This window comes from Amphibalanus amphitrite, unplaced genomic scaffold (assembly GCF_019059575.1).
Source record: "Amphibalanus amphitrite isolate SeventyFive unplaced genomic scaffold, NRLGWU_Aamphi_draft 000963F_arrow, whole genome shotgun sequence".
NCBI classification, from domain to species: Eukaryota; Metazoa; Arthropoda; class Thecostraca; order Balanomorpha; family Balanidae; genus Amphibalanus; species Amphibalanus amphitrite.
The window spans coordinates 139,348-166,005 of NW_024882457.1; the positions used below are offsets into that span (position 1 = coordinate 139,348).

Sequence of the window (26,658 nt, forward strand, 5' to 3'; positions counted from 1 at the left end):
AACGGCCTGAATCGGGCCAGGCCGTTTGCAAACGGACGGAGTTTTCATACGGCCTGTAACACATGTTACACATGTTACACCGATAACAATAAGGGATAACTACAGAAGTATTACTTTTAAAACGTGCGAGGAACATTGGTATAAGCAGTGAACATATGATCATATGACCTTTTATGACCTTATTATGATCACTATGACCTTAGTATCGTATGCCCTTTCCTCATAAAATATGAATCGCCATAAAGGATATGATATTGATATTTCGATCACAGCCTCTTCTTTAGAATTGATAACAATTCTGTCAACAACATGTTATTGTCTTTTGTTAGCAATTCTGAAGAAGATCTGTGATCGAAATATAAGTACCTTTCAATCAATATATCCTTTTTGGCAATTTATATTTATTTTACGAGGAATGGTCATATGATATTTAGACTCCTTATCTCGGATTTTTCCTAAAGGTCACATAAGGTCAGGTCGGTCACGTGACCTCACCATTATAAGCCAATGGGGAAAATGAAATTGCTTTTTTTGGCACCGGGAACGATCTCAAACTATCTCAAGCACACGGAATCGTGATTTCATGCACTCCTTGCAAGGTCCGATGCTTCACGTTTGCATTGTTGACCTTGCGTGACGTCATTTATGACGTCAGGTCAACTCTGATCTGACCTTGACCCGAGTCTAACACCTCAAGTTGACCTCACTCGAACAAAAAGTATACCATTCGACGCGCCTTAGCGAAGCAAACACGATGATGCCAAAATCGCGGCTCTGCGACCGTTTTTAGAAGTTATTTATTAAAAAATCGAAGTCGTGCCTTGGGCCACTTGACCTGACCTCATAGGTCATCAGTTGACCTGAGACATTAAAACGGGTACCAGTCGTTGCGCTCGTTTTTTCCGCAACTCTCTAGCTTCATCAGGGGCGAAAAGGCGAGATGGGAGGATCGTAGCCCCCCCCCCCCCCCATCGGCCGACGCGTATGCAGAAAACCAACAGGTCCGGCGAGGTTTAAAGGTTATTCACCATCCTTTATGATTTTCCATTTATAGGTATTGTGTTGGTGCTTTCTAATTTGCAATCGATCTCCATTTTGCATCGAACCTATAGGTATTCTTTATTATTCATTGTTTATTTCAATTAACACCAACGGGCTGATACCCAATAATATGGTGCAGCGTTGTCATAAAACTCAAACTATCAGGATAATGCCTACGGAATGCCAATTAGTCCAGCTAATGTTCGTCTCCCGTTCAAAATCCAGGACGGGTCTGCTGGAAGTCTATGATCATCTCGGAATATTCCCAACAACGCGAAAACCACCGCGCGTCTGAGGATTTCTTGTATCCTGGGAATTTTTAGAGCAATAAGCAGAGCAGAATGATGTGCGTATTTTGACAGACCAAGGGCAGCTTTGATGCAGCGAGACTGGACGCTGTCCAGGGTATCAACATCAGTTGAGCGGAGAGGAACCGTATGACATCCAAACATAAGGGCAGGGACAACCACAGTTTAAGTAGAAGCCATATTGCCCAATCCTTTCTACCAGGAATTGAAGAATGTAAGTACCGGTCATTTACCTGCGTGACTTATAATTTAACATCTGATGAACGTTATGACATTGAATAGATGACGTCAAGTAGTGTTAAAAATTGTCCTTAAAAGGCCGCTAATGAATCGTCCGGTTGTGAATGTTTACGCTCCAATGAAATGGTCTCCAAAAACGTTTCATTTCTTACGCCGTATGCTTCTACTGCTGATGAGAATATTCGGTCAACTCTTTATAATCAAACAATAATTGATGCCTGTCTCGGCTCCATTTATTGGCCCTGATTCAGCCAATAACAACACGAACAACGTCAACACATATAGGAACACTGAACATCAAATCCCTCTCCACTGGCCATGAACACTGCTGCCAGAACGTTCTCAATCCCCGAATACAAATTGGTCCGGCCTAATTAAACGAATCACAGGTAGATGTTTCATGACAAAAGAACAATAGATATCACTCTCTTCAACAGGATGCGAGCTTTCAAAGCGTCCTTAGGTGTCTTTTGAATAAAAAGTCAATGAATTAGATTTGAATTGAAGCAATACCCATGACGTGTAAAGAAAAGTTGCATGGCATGTCAAAATCTAATCAAGTTTCGAATACAACTTTACATTCCCCTGATACGGCAGCATTATGTCAGCGCGGGTACGCCACTCAGGGTACTGAGACGGGGCACTGTACCCTGTCACAGCACTGGGGGTACGGCGCGCCGGCCGTACCATTGACCGCGGTACAGCCGGGCTGGGGGAACTGCCAGGGGCACAGCTGACCCCGCGACACTCCGCTGTCACACCTGTACAGGGTACACGGCGGCTCCGTCCACGTCTCGCCGCTGTTGAAGGTCTTCTGGAGGCCCTCTGAGTAGCACTGGTCGGGCTCCGGGCACTTGACTTGGTCGCAGCATTGTGGGTAGTCGGCACCAGGGATGCCGGGCGTCTTGACACAGCCAGGACCCATGGAGTAGGTTGGGCAGAACTGGATATGCGTGGTGCCCATGCGACATTCCCGCTTAGTGCAGGGGGACTCGGTCCACGTTTCTCCATCGTTGAAAGTGCGGTCGAGCGCAGTCGAGTAGCATTGTCCCGGTTCAGGACATTTAATCTTCTCACAACAGGCGGGAAAATCGGCGCCGGGGGTACCCGGCTCGCGGACACATCCCGATCCGGGGGTGAAGGATCCGGTGGGACAGAACTGACCCCTGCTGAAGCCCCCGGAGCAGGTCATCCCCGTGCAGGGAGGTTCAGTCCACTTGGCACCGTCTGCGAACCATTGCTGCAGGGAAGAGGAGTAGCAGGGGGTGGATAGGACCGTCTCTGGAAGGACGACAGCCAGCAATAGACTGATGGCGACTGATATGGACATGTTGGTTGAAGAGTCTTCAAGATGATACTCTTGACGGCAGAGTTAAGATCTTCAAGCTGGTAAACTCGATGAACTGATGAAGACAAAGAAATCTCCAAGACTGATGACGCGCCTGCCAGTGAAGAAATTATCAGAAGAACAAACTTGCCTAAGGCGAATGTGATGACTTGAGCCAGTAAACCTGCTGCTGCTGATGGCCCGAGCGACTGAAGTTGCCGTCAGCGCTGCGGGTGCGGCGTGTTCCCCGTGCCACCGGTGCCAGTGTGCCCGTCTGCGTCGCGGCGGCAATTTATATCAGCGCTGACAGGGTTAGAGTCCGGGTCGTTGCCATTTGCTGACGTTACTTCAACGTCATGTGTTGTGTCAACGTCACGGCCGCAGACAGAAGGAAGTAGGCCATATGATTTCAGCACGTGGTAGCGATTTTTGTGGCATCGCGGCTGTTCTTTCCGCAGAGGAAAATCCGAAGCTGACGAGCAGACATGAAACTGGTTGGAAAACAGGTACTAAGAACAATAAACGTTCTACGTGTAAGTTGGCGTTTCCTTAGACTAGCCCAAGGCCCTATATACCAGGTAGGGTCGTCCGGCGATTCTACCTTTTCGTGACGTCAGCTCGTGACGTCATTTGGAGTCAAGTCTCGAAGCCCCGTTCAATCCCCATGTAAATGAGCGATTTTCGAAGCACTGTAGAATGAAGTCTGCACAAGATATATCAAACCTAAGTATCTTATCTGGAAGAGCAGACAATTTTCTGCAAGTTATCTATTACGTGTTTTTCGCTAAAACTTTTGCTTTTTTCACAAAAGCGTAAAATGTCCCCCCATGTCTCCGCAGCCTCCCTGCCGCCGGCCGCCGCGCGGTCGCGGTAGTGTAGTGGTTAGCGTGCCCGCGCAGCATTCCAAAGGTCCCGAGTTCGAATCTATGCGGCGCGGAACTTTAATTGCAATTCCAAGCTGAATATACGCACATCCATAATAAATATATTATTCGTATAGCTAAACTGTCACCAAGCTATCCATATAAATTGACTTCACCCAAAATATCGGCAAGATTCTATTAAAATATAAATTCAAATATAGCGGCTTGGACTGCCGCGTGCGTTAGGCTCCGCCCATAGCTCCGCCCACATGCGTGACGTCATTCGTGTTAGTGGACACACGCGGAGATAGGGGACGACATGGGCCTGGACTAGCCCAAGACGATATTATGTGCTCGTCTGATGATGGAATATGCATGGTGATTGTCGGGAAGTTACCTCGGGTAAACTTTCCCTTGTAATGAAGACGCTATTACAGCCTACTCTTCAAAAAAGTATGCGGTGAATAAAATCGCTGTTGTCACTGCATGCAGGCCTTTCCTTCTAGTGGCTAAAACGTCATAGGTAGGTTAAGGTAGGTACTAGGTATGCCCATCAGGCCATCCGTGGCCTTTCTGTGCTTTCGCACCGTTTTCTGTTCTGTCTAATGACACTTTCCGTAGCCACTTTCGCGCTTCTTAGGTACTCACTTTTGTCGGGTTTCTGAATGAATATTCCCAAATCCCAACGACTCCAACAGAGCATCCAATCCCAAGGTGTGACCTATAAGTACTGATTTTCATACCTGTCTAGTACCTATCATCTGTCTGTCTGTCTGTCTGTCTGTCTGTCTGTCTGTGACGTCTCTCTCTCTCTCTCTCTCTCTCTCTCTCTCTCTCTCTCTCTCTCTCTCTCTCTCTCTCTCTCTCTCTCTCTCTCTCTCTCTCTCTCTCTCTCTCTCTCTCTCTCTCTCTCTCTCTCTCTCTCTCTCTCTCTCTTTAGAAAAATAAAATTGAATTGCCGGTCTCTGAGGACTGAGGTCTGAAGAAGAGGAAGGTCAAAGGCAGCTCAATGACAACTCAGAGCCGGCATCTCGGGTCGTCGCGACTAGGACTGACTGAATGCTCGGCTAGATGATAGGAGACGAGACATTGTCTTCAGCTCTGTTCTTCCGGAAGAGTGGGCCCAAGAAGATGTCCAATCGGTGTAGTGTTTGCCTCTTTTCAGGGCCCAAAGGAAGCCGCCACTTAGCCGGTCCGTAGGTAAAAGCGACACTGCAGGAGCCAGGACAGGGTGACCTCCTCCGAGCACGGAAGGTCTCGCTCTCGGTCCGGTGCAAGTCCGGTGCAGTCCGGTGCAAGTCCGGTGTAGGCTCTGGGCGAGGATGGCACTGGGCACTGGCAGTGGCGCAGGAACTTCTTCCAGGCTGGGGGGGGGGGGGGGCTGAACCATAATAGAGATCAACCTAGAGTACCCACAAATCTAGTTTCCCACCGGTTTTAGGCCACTTATTTTTCAGACTTTGGCCTTTTCAACAACAACAACAAAAAAAAAAACGAAAAAAATGCAAAAAAAGTGAGGTATTCCGTCTCAGCTGATTGAAGAAACTGTCGTTTTGGCAACATTGAGTAAAGGTTTTAATCTGTCAAATGAGTTGCCGAGCCAGTGAAAGAGGTGGATTTTTCACTTACATGCGTTCTTCCTTTGTTGCCCACAACCCCTAATTTGGGAAGGACAAGCTGCCCAACGGTTCCTGGCCTCATGAAAAGTTGTGGGGCACCGCCCCCACGGCCGCAGAGTTGTGGGGGCAAGCTTCCCCCACTGCCCCCTCACCCGGTTCCCGCGCCTATTAATGAATCTATGAAATTATATTGGTAGATTTCCGATTTCGATTCCTCCAGCTGGGGGGGGGGGGGGGCTCAAATACATTACGAGCCCCCCAGCCGAAAATCTGGGGGGGGGGGCTCAGCCCCCGCTAGCCCCCCGGTTCCCGCGCCACTGATGGCACTGCGTGCATAACGCATCTCTTTAGTTTCATTCTGCTTTCTGCGGACTGCGGTTCGGGCCCTGCTGGGGGGGTGTTTGAACACCCCCCCCCTTGTGGTTTTTCGCGAATATCTCAAAAACGGCGGCGCGGAGCGCCGCCGTTTTTGGTACACCTTATCATACATCAATTCTACACATGTTGTGAAAATTTCAGACCAAGGTCATTCAAGGTCAGGTCACCAGGTCACTTGAAGTGACCTCACCTCATAAAAAGTTTCAATGTCTGTCATAGCTACACCGAGTGACCGATCGCTTTGAAACTTTCAGCGATTGCTAAGAGCAATAACATGTACAAAATGTATATCTCAGAATTTGGATATCGATGACCTAAGGTCAGGTCAATTTTGCGACCTCCCCATAATTATAAGTCAATGGGAGAAAATTGAAATGCGCCTCTTTTGGACGAAAGACATTATAAACACTCCCAAACACCGAATTACAAGTGGTTTAGACACACAGAACATGAAAATGGTGTCCATGACCCTTGTTTATGCCCTGAGGTCATCTTAGGTCACGAATGGTATCTAACAGTTTTTCGCAAATAACTTTTGATAGAGGCATGCTAGAGCGATGAAAACGCCTTAGATGTGTTCAGCTCGACGATACGGATCGACTGATATGCAACATGACCCTTTCCGGTCAGGTCATGACCTTGACCTGAGGTCAAATTTTCAAGTTGACCTTTCAAGGTCAAGTTATAGTTCATTCGATGCGTCTTGACGAGAAGAACACGATGCCGGTAAAAGTAAGCTCGTACAAGGCTTGGGTCAAAAGTTATTGCAGAAAAACTATTTCCGAAAAAATCGGCTATTTTTGCAGTTTTTGCCCCCTGCAGGCAAAACCGTTGACGTTAGGTCAAATCTGAGAGAATTACTCAGAAAGGGCGTTAATAGGGCTATCGAATGCGCTTTTCCGCGGCGCTGTAGCTCTATTGGTTCCCGAGTTATGCGTTGGCTTCTTGGAAATTGTCGACATTCGACCTGGAAATCGGCGAAATTTTGCCTTCTATGACCTCTGGTGACCTGACCTTTGACCTGACCAAAAAATTGACCGAAGTGATTTCGTCATTATTTTTGACGCTCTTTCGAACGCCGCCTTCCGCGTATCGCTACGTGGCCCAGGAGCCGAGTTACAAGGGGGGGTGTTCAAATACCCCCCCCCCCCAGCAGGGCGTGGAAATCCAGGACCCCCAGCCGGGCGCGGGTTAACCAGGTCTGAGGTCGATGCCTCGCCGCCGTCGCCAGTGGCGCGGGAACTTCTTCCAGACTGGGGGGGGGGGGGGCTGAACCATAATAGAAATCAACCTAGGGTACCCCCAAATCTAGTTTTCTCACCGGTTTTAGGCCACTTATTTTTCAGACCTTCGCCTTTTCAACAACAACAAAAAAAAAAACGAAAATATTTTCAAAAAGTGAGGTATTCCGTCTCAGCTGAGTGAAGAAACTACCGTTTTGGCAACCTGGAGTAAAGGTTTTAATCTGCCAAATGAGTTGCCGAGCCAGTGAAATAGGTGGATTTTTCACTTACATGCTTTCTTCCTTTGTGACCCACAACCCCTAATTTGGGGAGGACAAGCTGCCCAACGGTTCCATGGCCTCATGAAACGTTGTGGGGCACCGCCCCCACGGCCGCAGAGTTGTGGGGGCAAGCTTCCCCCACTACCCCTCCCCGGTTCCCACGCCTATGTATGAATCTATGAAATCATGTTGGTAGATTTCCGATTTCGATTCCTCCAGCTGGGGGGGGGGGGGGGGGCTAAAATACATTACGAGCCCCCCCAGCCGAAAAGCTGGGGGGGCTCAGCCCCCCTAGCCCCCCCGGTTCCCGCGCCACTGGCCGTCGCCGATCGCTGCCGCCTGCCCCCCCCCCCCCCCGGCCCAATGCCCATTGACGGGGCGAGCCTCGGAACAAAATTGAACATGATTTACCTGCCGTCTTCCTTCTCCCCCAGACTCCACTCAGTCTCTCAAAGGGCAGAATTTTCCCTTTTTGTCTGTCAGTACCTGAGCTATGAGCTATGAGAACAATAAGACAATAAGGTGTTCATTTATGGTTGATGTGGTTGTGATGCTTTCCGAGATCGAGACCGAGTCCATGGCCAGAGGCCTCGAGTCCATCGCGCCAGAAGGCCTTTACATCTGGTCCCTAAAAGCTAAATGTTTTTATATTTGTGGCGTTGGAATTATATTCCGATGTTTTTTTTTCTGCGGCTGTAATTGCTAATATCTGAATAATATTTTTTTGCACTATGTTTTAGACATGCGTGGCAGGCATTTTAATTTATGTAGCCTGTCTCTCTTAGTGTTTGTCACAGGTGCGTCAATCTTTGTCTTTTCCGTATCATTGAAGTCATTTCAATGATTTCATTCAATGATTTCATGCCATGCTGCGAGCCGCAGATTCTAAACAATTTGTTTTCTATTGGACCTGCCCGCAATTCTCCATTCAATTTGTTGGGTGTGGGCTGTGATGGTTGTTTGAAGATTTCCCTGTAAGCGTGTGATATTTTGTTCCATTGCTGAGTGTGTCTACAAATCGATTTTTCAAGTCTGCTGAACCCTGTACTGCAAGGGATCGATGTAAAGAAAATAATTTCATTTTGATATTTATTTTGCAATGGCGGACAGTGCGAGCGAGAGCGACTCGGGCTCAGTAGATGGTGGGTCAATTTTAATGCCGCCATCGCCCATCACTCGAGAGCAGCTGCAGAAGAGAATCGAGTCCCTCGCTCAACAGAACCGCGTCTTGAAGGTTGAACTTGATACATACAAGCTTAGGGTGAAGGGACTGCAAGAAGAAAACCGTGCTTTGAAACAGGCTTCAGTGAACATAGTAAGTAGCATTTTCCTGTTATTCAAGTGCTTTCTGTGATTATGTCTTGGAGTGTTGCTGGCTTTCGGAGTTTGTATCAGATTCCTTCCAGCAGTTTCTTTTCAGTTGTTGTGATAAGCAACATCACATGACCCACTATGAATTTTCAATGCTTCCCTTTGCTCTACAGCAAGCTCGAGCCGAGCAGGAGGAGGAGTTCATCAGCAACACTCTGCTGAAGAAGATCCAGGCACTGAAGAAGGAGAAGGAGACGCTGGCCATCAACTACGAGCAGGAGGAGGAGTGCCTGACCAACGACCTCTCCAGGAAGCTCAGCCAGGTGAGCAGAGCTTCACTGGCTGGGCATCATTTTTTTATTTTTCTTATTTTTTTATTGGCTGGGCATCATTGGCATGTGACAATGATGGGCGTGCCACGCCACATGTGGTGTGGCATGTGGCATTGCCGCTACCTGGCTGCTTGGAAGGGTGTGAACAGTGAGAGTTCAAGTTAGCACTTGGTCCACTGGATATGGTGCTTAATCAAAATCAATCAACCCAGGCTGGGCACTAATTCAGTTGACCAATGCTGCATTTGGGCACACCAAATGTCTAAAACCATTATTTCATCATCCATCATAAAATTCTAAGTTATATTTAGATTGTTTATTGTTCTGCCTAATATCTGTACTTATTGTTATCCGGACACACTTTTTTTGTCATTTTTCCAAAATCTCATTGTAAGAGGCAGTTTTGCTGAACCTCTTACAATGCATCATCTGCTAGTGGGAATAATCCTTGTCTTTTTGTGCAATGTGCCTTTTTGCCTATTACATTGATAGTCTTGAGCATAAGGCCATATTGAAGCCTTTTTCCAATTCTTATTGTATTCAACATGCTCTAACAGAAACTCCATCCTAAAAGTCTGTGTTTACAATAAGCTTTCATTATTCAGAGGAAAACTCCCGCAACCCGCAATTTTATTATTACTGTCATAAGTAAAATGTCAGTAGGAACTTTTTTGTTAGATAGATGGCAATTTCTTAGTATTAGCAGGTGACAGCTGTAGTCATGCTTTTGGAAACTTATGTGCTCTAAGCAACCACTGGATCAACTGACTTACAGTCTACTCCCTTTGTTAGCCCCATTCCCTTCTGCAATTGATCAGACTACCTTCTGTTGTGTGGGGATAACCATCACAGCACATGCAATATTTCCAGTCAGAGGTTTAAAAATTTTCCAGCCTAGAATAGGTAGTTATAGGATGACGGTCGATTGCACTGAAACTTTGCCTATTACTGGGCAATAGGCACCCACCAAACATCGTTTACATATTCCCCAACTGTTGCTTTTGGTTGGTTGCTGGCAAAAGCCTATTTGGCATCAATGACATGATGTTTAGTGTCTTGTTGATCAGTACTTTTTGTCATCTAGCAATGCAATATTGTACTCTCATCAAAATGCTGTCTGGTCCTGTGTGACCTGTACAAGTGTACACTGTACACTGCACAGGCTGCTGTACTTGACTCCTTGAGTGTATTGTATTTCTGAAAACATTATGTGACATGACATTTTACGGAGGTACGTCTGAGTCTGACAGCTTGGCCGGGGGAAGCCTTGTTGAACACAGAACGCCACTCAGTTCACTGCCCTTAGATGACCTTTCACTTTGGACAGTTAGTCGCATACAACTCTGGGCGCATCCGTAACGGCGACCTCGGGTCTCTGAAAATTGCAGCTCCGTGTGACCTCTGCAAACCTGTGGCTGTGCATGGCAATGTCCGCAAAGCCCACAAAGAACGATTTTTCGACGGAATCACGCACTCTGCACTTCGTGGTTTCATCAATATGCTTGATTAGCACCACTCTATACCACGTTGAATTATTGAGACTTTACCCCTTTTTGAATTATTTAGAATTATTGATCTATAGAATAACACGACTACGGCCTGCTTTGTAACTTGTCGTGAGGGACACCGGAACACGGGACACAGGAGCAGGGAGCTTTTATGGACGCCAGTCCGGAACTTTTACAATATGTGAACAGAGTATGTGTCTCTTTTGTGGGAAATAATGACGCCCAGTGGTGTCCAGTAACGGTATAATTTTACACCAAACATCCGGTGGATTTGCTTCACGGGCATTGACATAACTTTCAACAGAGGTAGGGGTGCATACACAATGCATGGTTTGTTCGTCAATAGGAAACGTCGCGAAGGCTGTCTGGTGTCGGGGTAAGGCACGCCGTTTTATGTCCTGGACACGTTGTTAAGGGCTCTTGGCACGTCCATTAGTGCCCTGGGCACGCTCGTTGATGCCGGGAACACGCCCTTTTATGACGGGCACGCCCAGGCATGCCCGTTTGTCGTGATTCTTCCTATAGCTGTCTGTTGTGGTGATGACGTGTACCGTTGTTGTACTGTCCGGTTGGAACGTGCCAAGGTGGCTGCGGTACTGCGGCCCTGCTGACCCATCCATTCATGACGGGGTCGTAATGGATCCAGAGAACAAACTTTGTTCAGAGCACTGTGGAATGTTTTTGTTGGCCCAATCTATTCAGCCCGGTTTGCACTGTGTTCTAAAGCCTCTAAAAAAATGAATGGATCAATCCTCAAGGTGTATCACGATTGAATACTTCCATTCGGCAGTTACTGGGTAGGAAAGGACCATCCATTCGAGCGAGCTTACGTGCATCTGAGGCGGCCGCAGTAGGCTTCAAGAGCATTGTGTATGTCTGGTACGATAATTACAGAAAAGTGTACTGCATCATTAAAGCCTGAAACAGACTCTTTCCGCAGTCAGGAAATCGCATGCGAGAGCCTATTCAAATACATGGAAGCACGCTCGCATCAATCGCACGCACCTCCCGCAAGCGATTGATGCGAAAAGAATTAAAACGTATTTGAATAGGTTCTCGCATGCGATTTCCTGAACGCGGAAAGAGTCTGTTTCAGCCTTAAGATTAGATCATACATGCTAGATTAGATGATGTGCTCAGACAGTCACATGCAGGCTTCATAGCTGATGTGTGTATTTCACATGGGAACTCGCCCTCTGCAACACAAACAGGACATTAGCACAGAAGTCCAGGGGCGACGGGTATGCGGGGGGTTGCCGCCGGGTGCAGGGGCCGCCTGATTCCTTCAGCGCGGGGCTTAGCGCCACCGTATCCATGTCCGCGCGCGGGATCAGGTCCGGTCCCGTGCCGCATGGCTCTGCGGCGGCCGCGGCTCACGCGGCCCCGTACCCGGCGGCTTCGTCTTGCTGCTTTTGGCGTCCCGGCCCCCGTATAGTCCTGCAGTACTCCTGGCGGACCACCACCCTACGGGGGAGTGTGGCCGTCCCCCAGTTGGGCTCCGAGGTGGGTGGGAGGCTGCGGGACCGAAACAATTACACTTTCCATGGATTCTCACTTGGCACCCCCACGGACCACAGCCTCGGCTGAACCCCTTGCACCTAGTGCAGTCGGTGGAGCACGACCAAAAGTTCTTATATTCACATCCGACGAACGAAAACTCGCGTCGCTGTCTCCCTTTCAGAGACGAGAGGGCTGTGACAGATTTGGTAAGATTGCGAGGTGTGAAAAACTTAGAGACGGAGGCATCGAAGTAGAGTTTGTTGACGATAGAGAGGCGGAAAGGGCCCTGAAAGCTACTCACTTCACATACACAGTTAAGGATCAGCAGGGCAGGAAGGAAGTAAACCTTTCGGTCAGCGTTTCGCCGCATCGCACGAAAAATTCCAGCCGAGGGGTCATTTTTTGCGACGATCTGGAGGGCATGCAAAACGACGAGATCGCCGAAGGCCTGTCACAGTTTGGGGTCTCCGCCGCCCGCCGCATCTACACCAAGAGAAGTGGCGCTCTCGCACCCACGCACAGTATCATTTTGACTTTCAACTCGCTGGAACTGCCGAGGGAGGTGATGATAGGATATCTGTCCGTGAAAGTTCGACCATATGTCCCGAGTCCCATGCGTTGTTTTCAGTGTCTCCGATTCGGTCACACTCGAGACAGCTGTCGGAACAGACCAGCATGCGGGAGCTGTGCGGCAAATGACCATAGCAGTGCCGAATGTTCGTCGTCCGAGTTGAGATGCGTCAATTGTGACGACTCTCAGACTCCACATTCCTCGTTTGATGGGCGATGCCCGGCCCTCCAGAGAGAAAAAGAAATAATGTCCCTGAAGGTCACCGAAAGGCTGTCATTTCGTCAGGCCCGAGACCGCTTTGCTGCCCTCCATCCCAAGCGGTCTTATGCTAGTGTGGCCAACGGTTCTAGACAGCGCTGCCCCACTGAAACTGATACCAACAACAGCATCGGTCAGTTAATAGCGATTCTGAAGTCATTCGGCTTCTGCTTTGTCCCAGATGCCAACAGTCACAGCAACTCATCAGTTCAACAGGAGCCCCCTAAAGCGTTGTCGTGCTCCGCCACGCAGACGTCGCCAAGCAGGAGGCGAGGACTCTCGTCCCCCTCCCGTGGGGGAGGAAGAGAGGATGAGACTGGAGCGGGGGTGGAGGCTTCAGCCGCCCCCGAGGATACGGCCACGCCGCGGGGTGGTGAGTGGACCCTCGCCCGGGGTCGTCGCCGGGGCCCGCCCCCACCGCCGCGCTCTGTCGAACGGGCCCCGTTCACGTCTCCGGAGATCCGTCGACCCCCGCCCAGGGAGACTGCAGTCATGGCGGCTCTGCGCCGCGGTCGGGAGGAGCGGCTTGAGCAGGACGCCAGACTAGGGCGGAGGATGGCCCAGGCTCTTGAGGAGCGTCGAGCGTCCTCTGTCCGTGGAGGTCCTGGTGGGCCGGGGGCGGCCCCGTCATCTCTGATGGGACCTCCCCCTACCCCTCCACCCCCTCCTCCACCTCCGCCCCCTCCACCTCCTCCGCCCCCTCCACCTTCTCCCCCACCCCCGCTCCCACCGCCACCACCACCCCCTCCACCCCCTCCACTTCCTCCACTCCCTCCACCCCATTCACAGCGTCCTTCTGGTGCCCCTCCGGTGCCCGCCTCGGGCGAGGGGTCGGGACCCCAACCCCCGCCATGCACACCACCATCGGAGCCGAGACCGGCGGGGCCGCCGCCCGCCCCGGGCCGCCCCACGAAGCGCACACTTCCGTGGGAGTTATCTCCGTCAAACGATGGTAGCCCCCGCTCGCGGCTGAAGTTTCAACCGGGAGCTACGGGCCGGCCTAGGTCGGCCGATGGACGGCTCCGCGAGGGCCATCCAAAGGTAGCCTTTGGCGGTGGCCCGGGCCCCGGTGGCGAGGAGCATTTTTAAGTCCCCGCCTTTTTTTTAACTCAAGTCAAAGTCGCCAGTTTTAGACACCTTTCGCTTACCCCAAGCGCTCAAAACTACAGCAATAACACGTTTTATCCTGCAGTGGAACTGCAGAGGCTTGCGTTCTAGCACTCCAGAACTGCAAGCACTAATCCGCTCTCAGCGACCTTTGGTTGCTTGCATCCAAGAAACCAAACTCAGATCTGAGTCCAGGTTCCCCATGAAAGGATTTTCGGTTTTTCGCAGGGACCTTGCTACTGAAACCGTCGCGCACGGAGGTGTTATGGTTCTGGTCCATAACGCCGTGCCTGCGAGATGTATTGATTTAAGCTCGCCCCTTCAGGCGGTAGCGGTCCGCATTCATTTAGGCCAGCGTGACATCACTGTGTGCTCACTTTACTGTCCCCCTGGCGCAGCTCTTCCTCTTCTGGAACTACGCCGGCTAATCGCCGAGCTCCCTCCACCTGTGATGCTTCTGGGTGATTTTAACTCTCACCACTCTGCATGGGGATGTGATTCTGTGTGTACACGCGGTCGACTTTTAGCGTCCTTGATAGACGAGGAGGGCCTTTGTGTTTTAAACACTGGTGCTGCTACCCATTTCACCATGCCGTCGGGACATTCATCAGTTCTAGATCTCAGCCTTGTCAGTCCACACCTTGTGCCGCTTTTTACGTGGCGAGTGGACGCGGACTCTTTTGGTAGTGACCATTTCCCCATATGGCTTGAACTGCGTGAGCGGCCCTCGGTTGGCTGCCGGCCACCGAGATGGAACCTGCGGAGGGCAGACTGGGAGAAATTTCAAACGTGCTTGGAGGATGCTCTCTCATCTGACCCTACAGATGATCTGTCAGTAACCGATTTCACCTCCTTACTCATTGAAGCAGCCAAGGCATCCATTCCTCGTACATCGGGGGCGCCTTCTCGCCGGCCGGTCCCATGGTGGTCCGATGCGTGTCGAGACGCCATCAGAGCGCGGAAACGAGCGCTGCGCGCTTTCAGGCATAACTGCACCACCGCAAACATGATCGCGTTTAGAAAAGCCAGAGCGTTCGCTAGGTGGACGGTCAAGAAAGCTAAACACGAATCCTGGGTGGAATACATCAGCCAGCTTAACAGATTCACGCCAATCTCCGAGGTTTGGTCCCGTATAAAACGTATATCAGGTCGTTTCTCCTCATCCCCTCTTCCTGTTCTGAGTGTGTTTGGCAGAAATGTGTCGAACCCAGCTGATGTAGCGTACGAAATAGGCCGTGCGTTACATGACCGCTGTGTCGGTGACTGTTCTGACCCCGACTTCGCCCGCCATCGTGCTCGGTGCGAATCGACTGGCGTCAATTTTAACACATCACAACATTTTAGCTACAATGATCCCTTTACTATGGAAGAGTTAAAGTCCGCTATAGGTGGCCTGAAGTGTGTCGCAGAAGGCCCTGATCTTGTACACAATGAGATGCTTCGGCGTCTCCCGTCACCGGGACTTGAAGCATTGCTCCATCTTTTCAATGCGCTCTGGGAAAGAGGGCTGTATCCCGAAACATGGCGGACGGCCATCATTATCCCGGTGCTGAAGGCTGGTAAAAGCGGGCTTGATCCGCTTCACTACCGCCCTATTGCGTTGACATCTGCCCTGGGCAAGCTGCTTGAGCGAGTTGTAAACGCGCGTCTCGTCTGGTTTCTGGAGGAACAAGGTGTTTTATCTAACTCGCAGTGCGGTTTCAGAAAGTATCGGAGCACAGTAGACCACATTTTAGCCCTTGATACCGAGGTTCGTTGCGCATTTAGGCGGAAGCGACACATTGGTGCATTGTTTTTCGACATTGAGGCTGCGTATGATACCACTTGGCGTTTCGGTATTTTACAAAAGCTTTTCAAGTACGGTATACGCGGTACAATGGGCCATTTCCTCGCCAGCTTTTTATCTAACCGGTCTTTCAGAGTCCGTGTCGGTGGCAACCTCTCAGAGCAGTTCCCCCAGGTCAACGGTGTCCCCCAAGGAGGAGTCCTAAGTGTTGTGCTGTTCGGGGTAATGATTAACGATATTGCCGATCACCTGCCCCCTTCCATTGGCCGTGCCCTTTTTGTGGATGACTTCTCTATCTGGGCCAGTGGTGCAACCACACGTATAGTAGAGAGACAGCTCCAGTTGGCAATTAAAAGATTAGAAAACTGGAGTGCTGTTAACGGACTACGATTCTCGACAGCCAAAACTGTAGGTGTCCACTTTTGCCGTTTTCGCCGTAATTGCCCTGACTTCTCTGTCAGGCTAAGGGGTGCAGTGATCCCTGTGAAGTCGGAGGTGAAGTTTCTTGGGATGGTAATAGACAGCCGTCTTACCTACCGCACTCACCTGAAAGAGCTCCGCGACCGATGTTTTCGAGCTATGAATGTTTTGAAATGTGTTGCGCGTACCTGCTATGGGGCGGATCGTAAGACACTGCTCTTGCTTTATCGTGCTCTTGTCCGTTCTAGACTTGACTACGGCTGTTTTATATACGATAACGCCACAGAGACCTCGAAACGTATTCTGGACTCTGTGCACCATACTGCTCTCCGTATTGCCACTGGTGCGTTCCGGACCACCCCAGTAGCCAGCCTCCTTGTAGAGGCCCACGAGCCACCTCTTGCCTTGCGTCGCCAGCTACTGGGCATGAGATATACCATAAAACTCCGCCAGTTGCCTTCCCACCCTGCCTATGATGCAGTTTTCTCACGTGCCAACCTGGCGCTTTTCAGAACCGGAGAAGGTGCACGTACTGTCCGCTACCCCCCTTTCTGCTCTCGTATGCAATCGCTGCTCTCGGAAGCTCAAATTAAACTTCGGGGGATCATGCGTAAGGAGTGGCCATCTGTCCCACCGTGGAGACAAGTCCCGCCAAAGGTGGACCTTTCCCTCACCGATGTGAGAAAAGGCGACATCCCTCCAGCTGTTTTAAAGGCTCGTGCGCTGGAACATATTTCAAGGTACTCTGACTACATAGCCTGTTATACTGACGGCTCAAAGACTGATGACGGTGCCGGGTGTGCTTTCGTCTGCGGCGACGCTGTGCGGTGTTTTACCTTACCTAAACATGCATCCGTTTTTTCCTGCGAATTGGTCGCTATCCTCAAACTCCTGTGTTTTATCGAGATTAATCCCGCTCGGTCATATGTTATTCTTTCTGACTCATTGAGTGGTCTCCAGTCCTTGTCACAATTCTATCCTTCTGACCCCCTCTCACAGGAGATTCTTCTTCGTGTGACAGCCCTCGACCGAGAGGGTACGTCGGTGTCTTTTTGCTGGATCCCTAGCCACGTCGGTATTCACGGCAACGAACGGGCGGACCGAGCTGCGAACCATGCTGCGCAGTATCCGTGCTCCCGCCGATTCCCTCTACCCGCCAGGGACTTTGTACCGGCGGTGGGCTCTTTCCTCCTCGGAAAGTGGCAGGAGGCCTGGAGCCAATCCCACGGTAACAAACTTTTACGTATCAAGCCAGGTTTAGCTTCCTGGTTGTCGGCCTCACGCAGATCGCGACGCGAGGAGGTGGTCCTCTGCCGGCTTCGTACCGGGCACACTTATGGCACCCATGGGTTCCTTATCGGCGTTGGCTCCAGGCCTATTTGTACCAGATGTGGTGACCGACTTTCGGTCCGACACGTCTTGGTCGAGTGCCCGAGACTGGACGCTGAGCGATTGCGGTTTTTTGGATTGCGTGGCCCCCAGCTCTCTTTGAGAACACTTCTCCGCGACGACTCCCCTTTTCTCGATTCCTTTCGCCTCTTTTCGTTCATCACGGCCTCCGGGCTTCAGGTGATTTTTAACCCCCGACTTTGAGGAAGAATGGCTAGATATGGGCGCCATATAGCCTCGTTGCTGGTGCGCCCTAAAACACCAAATCATCATCATCAGCACAGAAGTCCATGCAGATGCGGGGCGAGCGGGGCGTGAGCAGCAGTTACCACCAACTGTGAACGAGACCATGCTAACTGGTGTAGCGGGCAGACGGGCACGCACACACGAATGCAGGAGCGGGACCGTGTCCTGAATGCCCACAACCTCTCACAGACGAGCCACCATGGTCATGCCACAAACCAACACCCATACCCGCACATGATATCCTTCAATACAAAATTATCCTAATAAATGATTATCTTAGTAAACGATGCGCAGCTGAACCAAAAATAATCACAAGATGGCATCATTAGTGGCTACCAAGATTACTTTACTACTCGTGGCTACCGCTTGCATTAGATATTTCTGAATTGAAGCCTCATGGGTAAATGAACTGCGTCGTAGAGTTTTTTTCGTTATTTAATTTGGGTGAAAGTCCGGGAGCGATGGCCTACATAAGTCTCGCGACATTCGTCGTAAATGCCATTTAGTGGTGTCGCTCAGAGTAGGGTGATAAAGTGATACCCACATGTGAACCCTCTGGTGAAATAGTGTCCCAAAAATTGATTGAAACTCGTCAAGACTTAAGTAGCAATAGCAAGGCATGCTGAGACAAACGAAAGACATGCTGCTTACGATCAATATGAATCGCGGAGTTGGGACTGAGGCGTATTCAGTAGGTGGGCCGTTAGTTTCGATGCATTCCAAATGTTCAGAAGACGTTTAAAAAATGGATAATTTTACATGAGCTCAGAGCTGGCTGGTTCTATATAATACTGAACGAGGCCGGTGTAAATCAATTTTCAAGACCGAGGTCCTTACTGATTTTTCAGTCAGTAAGGACTTGAAATTTTATCACCGGCCGAGTTTGGTATAGTTCGTTTTTTTTTTTTAATTGCCCCTCACTGTAAACATCTTTTTGAACATAGCACGAGAATTGCTAGCTGAATTGCTGAGAAAACTGGTTGGCGCACATTGATTCGACCAGATTTCACAGACGATCAATTTCACCAAATTTATTTCACAGATTCATAGCTCGTATTTGCCAATTCCTACAGCCCCACTGGGATAGACGACTTCTCAGGAATTATGTCTGAACTAATCAATAAATTGAGCGGCGTTTAACATAACGTTACATCGTCGGTGTTCAAAACTTACTTTGAAAATATTATTTATATCTCCAATACAATGTGCGCTAACCAGTTTTCTCAGTAATTCAGCTAGCAATTCTCGTGCTGTGTTCAAAGAGACGTTTACAGTGAGGGGCAAACCTAAAAAAACGAACTATAGTCTGTTCCATATCAAGCTTGCAGTCGGAGTTTCTTCGGCAGATCGCTCCTCCGCTCAAGAATTTCCGTCTTAAAATGTAAGAGCTGTATATACAGAAATCACGCACTGCTTTCAGCAGAGCACTTCGGCTGCAAACTTGAAACGGAACAGAGTATAGGTATATGTATTTTTATTTTACTGTATGCATGCGAACGATAAATTTATGCTCTGGACTGAAGCTCTTAGCCGACTTAGGAACGAGACCAGCCCAAAATGTTGGCTTAAGTGCAAACTGCCAACTGGTACCTAATGCATTTTAGATCGTGGTCAATTTGCTTAGACCAGTTATTACCACACCCCTCCGGCTAATGTATTTGAATAGGCCTGGCATACAGAATGTTGAAATTTCAGACTCCACTGATAAAATATTCACCGAACAATTACCTTTCATGTTGCTGTTCGGATGTTATGGCTTGCCCTGGCTCATAATTCAACGTTATATCCGCTTGTATTATTCAATACCGACTGACGAGCGACTTTGAATTTTGAAGCCACCTTACGTCCCACTCCCAGGCCAAGATGGCGACGCCTGCTAATTGAATATGAGGTGCCATATTGGCAATGCTGGCCGATCTAACTGCATATTCATATATCAAATCCGCCGCAAACACTTCAGACCAGACATGTGCATGGATCCGAGAAAATGGATCTGGGATCTGATCCCACAGATCCTGATCTCGGATCCGACGGTATCATAGATCCAGATCTCTGCTTTGTCGAGAGATCCGTAGGGATCATAGATCCAAGTCAAATTTTTTGCTTGGGATCTATCGAGATCATAGATCCTCGCTTATTTTTCATCAACACAGAAATCCCAAAAAATCACTTGTTTCAGGTCACAAACATTCTGTTTTAGTGATTTTGTGATTGCACATCATAATGCATAGTTTTGTGGCACTAATTGGCTTAGAAACACTTGTAAACCTGGTTCCAAATCTTCTGCGTGGCGGGATCCACTCAGATCACAGATCCACGTTCTTGATTTATCGTCAGATCCTATGAAATCATAGATCCAGGATAAATTGTTCACGCCGGATCCGGTGGGATCATGGATCCTAGTCTGCAGTTTACTGCGAGATCCACTGAGATCATAGATCCAGCACTCGGATCCATGCACATGTCTGCTTCAGACCCTCGTTGTTTCCGAATATGACACTACTTGGCTGTAGTGAATTCAATATGAACGAATTTCCGTTGCAATACCATAAGCATTAGGTACATTCGGCAACGGCAATTTTGTAGCAAGGAGCTCGCGAATAGGAATCTAGGATTCGCAAATATGATACTAGGTACTCAGTGTCCCAAAATGTGTTGATTTGAGTGGGAAACTAGGAATCTAGGATTCGAAATATGATACTAGGTACAGTGGTAATCCTAATCTGACGGGCGTATATTGAGTGCCGTCTGACTTGCGCGTTTCTCTTTTGTCGCAGCTGCGTCATGAGAAGGAGCATCTGGAGCAGACGCTGGAGCAGGAGCAGGAGTGTCTGGTCAACAAGCTGATGAACAAGATCCAGAAGCTGGAGTCCCAGACGCTCAACAAGCAGACGACTCTGGAGCAGCTCAGGCGGGAAAAGGTAGGAAAGACTCTGAAAGACTTTGAAAGACTCTGAAAGGGAAACAGGGGTACCTATGTATTTTTTTTTGTGTTTTGTATCGGGAAGGTGATTTAAATATTCCTGGTGATTTAGATATTCGTGCATGGCATTGCAATATTTTTAGGCGTCTGATTAAAACTATCGAAATATCACCAATGTCACGTCATCATAAACTAAATGATACATTTATGTGGCAGATCGTAATTCCATGCATCTGCCTGTAGATGAGTTCATATGAAACATTCTTCATGACTGACCTCGGACTCCTGACAATTAATGTCATTGTCCTTGGCACATTCATAATGCCTGACTCCCGACTCCTGACTCCAGGTGGAGTTGGAGAACACATTGGAGCAGGAGCAGGAGGCGCTCGTCAACAAGCTCTGGAAGAAAATGGAAAAACTCGAGGCCGAAAAGAGGTGAGTTTTGATATTTTGGGGTTTGTCATCCAACTGAAGCCGATCGAGTACACGTATTTCTCGCGGCCTCGCGATAACAGTAATTTTCCGACTTATTGTTTTTCATTATCTTACTCGGCTACCATGCCATACTGCTTCATACGGTTTTGATGTCTTTGTAAATTCATATACTTTGTCAACTAACGTACTATGTAGGTCAAAGGACCACATTGAATCGTTCGCAAAGCATACCAGGCTTTCACAGCACAGTGAGTTGTTTTTCATTTCTAGCTCACTATTGCGTATCAAGCTACATTTTTATGAAACGTCGACCCCATAATATGTGGTGCTCCCCCAAGGCCTTTTCTTTTTGTTCTTTTCAAAGTGAGGCGAACAAATGGTTTGAATTCAGCGACTGTAAAACCACGGTAAAACTAACGGCGTCTGCCAGAACCTCGTGTAAAATTTTAATGGCTGTCCCGCTTGCTTGCTCTTTGTTTACGCTCTTTCGGCATTTCTCGGTGCAGAGCTTACTCATGTGAATTTTATTCATTTGACTTTCGTACGTCAGAGTCAGGCCGGTGGGCGGTTGGCCCCCTGCTGCGTAGGTGCGTTTCATACTCACTAGTTCGGGTGCAGTATCGTCATTTAGGGACCACGGTAGATTTGGGAGTCATTTTTCGGTAGAGGCGAATATATTTTATCCTGTGCAGCCATATACCTAACAAAGCAGTCTCGCTGTGTATTATGCAGACGGACGTTATATACCCAACCTATTAGCTCAACGTTTTGAAGCAAACATTCTGGAGCTGAAGTATAGGTCGTTGATGATAATTCATGTTTAAATTCATAATGGTACAGAGCCTGAAGGTAAAACAAGCAATTCTACGATGCTGGTAGCTATGTTTGTGAGTTTCAACCGCGTGCCGTATACAAGGAAATACATAATTACGACGATCGTTACGCGTTATTAGGGATTCTGTGTTATCTCGCACATTTCCACCAATCCTATGTTACCGATAGTTGCCTAATCCATGCCGACTTCTCTGTTCGTTTGGCGTCACTGATGTGTTGTCGCAGGGACTACATTCGTATGACTCGCGATACGCTGGCGCTATTCATTAGACGAGAGAACATTGACGACCATGACCGTTTTAGTTCGTCCGTATGATAGTTGTATGGTAGGATGTGCTAATCGCGATATAATCTACGCACTCCGACATTTTATAATGACAGGCATGATTTCGGCCTGTTTCTCCTAAAATGACCCAGGCATCAGCTGGCCTAGTTGCTCCTCTAAAGATTTGTCCCAGAACTCCCAGAACCCGTATGCGGTAGCTTGCTTACCAGAAAAGGGCAGGCCATTCATTCGCCCACTCACTCTTCGATTTCTCTTGCCAGGTTGACGCTCAATCGCATCAATGCTTGAACCAAGGCCATGGCTGGAACTCTTGCCAACTAAGGGGCAGCCAAACTTTCTCAGTTTCCACTCTACTCGTGCGCTCACTCGCCGCCCCACCTCCGTTTTCAGACTCCTCTCCGGCAAACTGGAGCGCGTGGAGCGAGGGTCGGACTCCGAACCCCCCTCCCCGGGAACTCCGGCCACCTCCACCGCCTCCGCCACCGGGGGAGGAGGTGGGGGAGGAGGGGGAGGGGCGGAGGAGCGCGAGAGGGACTCGTCCACGGCGGGGGACCTCAGTCTGTACATCCAGCAGCTCAGGAGGGAGGTACTGGCGCTGAAGAGTCAGCTGCAACACTCCAGGAGGGAACGTGAGTGGCGGGGCGGGGTGGGGAGTATTTCGCATTCCATTGTTCTGTCAGTAGACCTTGGTATGTAAGTACGAAGTAGAGGTTCTAATAGTAATATTCCCTATATGTATATCTGCAGACTGTCAATTTGTGTCTGCACTGCAATTCAGGTCACAAGGGCAGCGGAATGGTTATATAGTACTGACTGCAGTTTTATGTTACGAGACTCAAGCTTTGAAGATGGCTCAGCTCTGACCGTGGTTCCGTGTGCTCCTACCGTAGTTGTCTGCCCCCAGCCTCTGTGAAGATTTATGTCTGACCATAGTTTTTTTTTCGCTCAGACTGTAAAGTTGGCTCAGTACTGACTATATTTCTGTGTTCTCTCACCAATAGTTTATTGATCCCAGACTCTGTGAAGATGGCCCAGTACTAATCATGTTTCCCGTTCTCAGACTGTGAAGATGGTCCAGTACTGACCGTAGTCCTCTCTGTTCTCAGACTCTGTGAAGATGGCCCAGTACTGACTGTATTTCTGAACGCTCTGACCGTAGTTCTGTGTCCCCAGACTCTGTGAAGATGGCCCAGTACGCCCAGGAGGAGCGGCACGTCCGTGAGGAGAACCAGCGTCTGACGCGGCGACTTCAGGTCGAGATGGACCGGCGGGATACCCTCTGCAGACATCTGTCCGAGTCAGAGTCCAGGTCAGCCAAACGCAGAGTCAAGGGAGCTCGTGGATGCAAGATGATTCAGTTTTAGAGTCGATGTCAGGCCAGGGAAGACACATGAGTTGGATTGAGGTTATTTTGGATAATTGTCAGTTGATATAGGTCAGGGTTAGTTGTGATTGTGAAGTCATAGTGAGGTTTTACCATGGAGCGGCGTGACACACTATAGACACCTTTCCGAGTCAGAGTCCAGGTCAGACGCGGGGGGAGTCGAGAAGGAGTCATGGTAGTTCGGTGTTAGAGTCGAGGTCAGGGTCGGGGCAGAGGCGTGTGAGATCAGATGGGGTTCAGCTTAGACCAGTGTTAGGTCAATATCAGGTTGAATGGTTGAAGTCGTGAGGACTGAGGAGTGGGGTCGGTGTAATGATGGGCCGTTTTGAGAGTCACAAATACAATGAGGCCGGGTCTTACTTTGATTGTGATGATTTTCTCACGGCTCTGTGTGCTTTGTCTCGTACTTTGTGCAATTCGTGAGTGGGGGTATTATAGATTATTAGCGGTAAAGGTTGCTTGGGATCACCGCTCGAGTTTTAGTTTTTGTTCCGGCTGTTACACTTATTATTAATTGTAATCAGTGTCCCAAAAATTGTAGATGTGGGTGGGAAACGACATCCAAATGAAAATCATTTTCCACTCTCACCTCCAGTTTTCAAGCCCAATTTTCCACTCCCAATTCGACCGAGAAGAAGCAATTGCGTGAATTGTTGTTTTGCATCTGTCACAATTGTAGATAGATTAATGTTTTTGATCATTTTCCCACTCTTTTTGGGCCTTACCTGACCGACAATTTTTCACTCTCATCCTTTTTTGGTCAGCAATTTTCCCCTCTGACACCCAAGCAAAAATACGATTTTGGGACACTGATTGTAATTGACTGAACACTGAATGCTACACGTCTCTGATGGATCTCCTCTCTCCCCATTCAGTCTGGATATGGACGAGGAGCGCCAGCTGGAGATGTCTGCCGGCTCCCGGCCCCGCACCGTCTCCAGTCCCGGGCCGGCGTCACTGACCTCGCCCGGAGGCAGCCGGCCGCTCAGCCCAGGTCAGTGGGGGCGGGGGGGGGGCAGGTCAGGTCACAGATCAGTACAGTCCCTGAACTCGCCCGGAGGCAGCCGGCCGCTCAGCCCAGGTCAGTGAGGGGGGGGGGGGAAGGGGGCAGGTCAGTACAGTCCCTGAACTCGCCCGGAGGCAGCCGGCCGCTCAGCCCAGGTCAGTGGGGTCACAGCTGGTCAGGTCACAGGTCAGCTCATACATCAGTTAAGTTCCCAGTCCCTGACCTCGCCAGCCGGCCGCTCAGCCCAGGTCAGTGGGGGCGGGTCACAGGTCACGGGTCAGGTCAGTGGGTCAGGTCACGGCCAGTGGCGATTGAGTTGTGGCGATTGAGGGGTCATGTCAGTGGGTTTGTCAGGTCAGATTACAGGTCTGAAGGGTCCAGCTATAGGTTAGTAAGGTCAGGTCACAGGTCAGTGACGGCTCAGGTCTCACTTCAAGGCATGGGTCGGTTAAGTTTTAATTTGAGGTCACTGGAGACCAGGAGTCATTAAGATCCGTTTCCCCCATTTGACCCGTGTCGTAACCCCCCCCCCCCCCCCCACCCCATCCGCCACCAGGTCGGGATATGTTCGGGCCGCCGTCGCCGGTCGTCCCGCGCTGTCAGAACTGTGGCGCCACCGTGCAGCAGATGCCGCCCCGGCCCCGGCCGCCCACACTGCCACCTAGCGGCGGCGCCGGGAACGACAAGTTCGTCAAGCCGACGGCGCCGGCCATCAGCATTGGCGCTCCGGCCATGTCACCCGGCAGACCGATGCAGGTTAGAGAGCGGGCAGAGAAGGAGAGAGAGTGTGTGCGTTGCCGGGAGAGTAGGTAGAGATAAAGGGCTCGTTTAGGGGAGGTTTGGTAGGTGGTGAGGCCGGCTGGTTCGCTGGCTTCGTGTGTGTACTGTGTGTGTTGCTTTCAAAGGGCTCCTTCGACCCTCAGTGATAAGGATTCTCATTTTCAGATTTCTTGCTCAGGAATTTATTCCTAGACAAGTTTTGCGTTGTCTTTTTTTCTATTTTTCTCTCAGTATACATCGGTGGATACAAGACGCTCTGTTACATGGCGGGCGATCCGCTTGAGGTGTATTTGTACTTTTTTTTTAGGTTAAATCCTAACGTTCACGGAAGGATCCAATCGTTCTTCGAAAAATTCGCCAGTATTTGTATACCACCGCCACCTATCGTGCAGCCTCTGACACTACGTTTCCGTTTTCTGCCGCCAGATGTCTCCGACGCTGTCGTCGGGCCGGGCGGCCACCCCGACCGATCCGCCGGCCTCCCCCTCTTCGACCGTGCCCGGGTCACCCATGGACACTTCGCGCGCCTAGTCTACCGCCCGCCCCGCCCCCCTCCGCGCGTGGCCACGCCCCCCCCCCCCCAGCCACGCCCACGGCCACGGCTACAGCCACGCCCCTCAGCTCTTGGACCCTGGCCTGGCAGACGGGCCCCCGACCGACCACTATGGATTGGTGATACACTCTCCGTGTTTCTTTTGGGCAGCGATGGAAGAGAGAGACCACACTTACAGAAACAACAGGAGTACACGAACATGCAGCCATATGTGGTGTATGTTCGGACAGCTACATACATAATATTCTCGATTTGACGCTATACATATTGATGGATGCACATGAATTACATACAGACACTAGACACAGACAGACAGACATACACAATATACACAGAAGGTTGCCCGGTATTTCGGTACTCTCCTTCCCCCTCCTTTTTTTTTTTTGCTCCCCGTGCCGCGCCTTGAATGTTTGTTTTTTTCCGTGCCGGTGTGAGCGCGGGCGCCACGTTGGCCACACCGCACTTGTTTCACACGTGCGGTGAGGGCGCGCACGTGCGGGGCAACCCTGGCATGTGCGCTATGTGTGCTTTCCTCTCGGTGTTCGCGCTGCCGCGCGGTCCGTGATTGGTCTCTGAACTGGAACGACGGCTGTCTGGATTGACAGCCGGCCTTGCGGTGCGCTTGTGCTGCTACCTGGCGGCGGCTTTCGGTACTGCTACTTACGCCTTTCGACGCCAGGGTCGGGGTTGGCGCTGCGTCCGCTGATGTCGCTTTGATCAATACAATACGATACTGTGATTTTGAG

General features: G+C 49.8%; 2 protein-coding genes across 2 annotated transcripts; one reads left to right on the forward strand and one right to left on the reverse strand.

The window, feature by feature from the left end:
* Positions 1 to 1,797: 1,797 nt before the first annotated feature.
* Positions 1,798 to 3,268, reverse strand: LOC122368630 (extracellular matrix organizing protein FRAS1-like). The gene has a single exon (XM_043342770.1). It carries the CDS (start codon positions 2,917 to 2,919, stop codon positions 2,212 to 2,214), a length of 708 nt encoding a protein of 235 aa, XP_043198705.1. The 5' UTR covers positions 2,920 to 3,268; the 3' UTR covers positions 1,798 to 2,211.
* A 4,679-nt stretch (positions 3,269 to 7,947) lies between these two features.
* On the forward strand, positions 7,948 to 26,651 carry LOC122368631 (coiled-coil domain-containing protein 6-like). Its single transcript, XM_043342771.1, has 9 exons — positions 7,948 to 8,595; positions 8,765 to 8,914; positions 20,486 to 20,629; positions 20,981 to 21,069; positions 22,580 to 22,818; positions 23,363 to 23,498; positions 24,449 to 24,567; positions 25,136 to 25,335; positions 25,786 to 26,651. The coding sequence occupies exons 1-9, from the start codon at positions 8,380 to 8,382 to the stop codon at positions 25,888 to 25,890; spliced, it is 1,398 nt and encodes a 465-aa protein (XP_043198706.1). The 5' UTR covers positions 7,948 to 8,379; the 3' UTR covers positions 25,891 to 26,651.
* The last annotated feature ends 7 nt before the right edge of the window (positions 26,652 to 26,658 follow it).

What these genes read in the sequence shown, in the direction of transcription:
- LOC122368630 (XM_043342770.1), bottom strand. Translation starts at nt 2,919, where the DNA reads ATGTCCATATCAGTCGCCATCAGTCTATTGCTGGCTGTCGTCCTTCCA.
- LOC122368631 (XM_043342771.1), top strand. Translation starts at nt 8,380, where the DNA reads ATGGCGGACAGTGCGAGCGAGAGCGACTCGGGCTCAGTAGATGGTGGG. An exon ending in AGCAGCTCAGGCGGGAAAAG is followed by an intron (nt 20,630 to 20,980) that starts GTAGGAAAGACT and finishes TCCTGACTCCAG; the next exon opens with GTGGAGTTGGAGAACACATT. An exon ending in CACCCGGCAGACCGATGCAG is followed by an intron (nt 25,336 to 25,785) that starts GTTAGAGAGCGG and finishes TTCTGCCGCCAG; the next exon opens with ATGTCTCCGACGCTGTCGTC.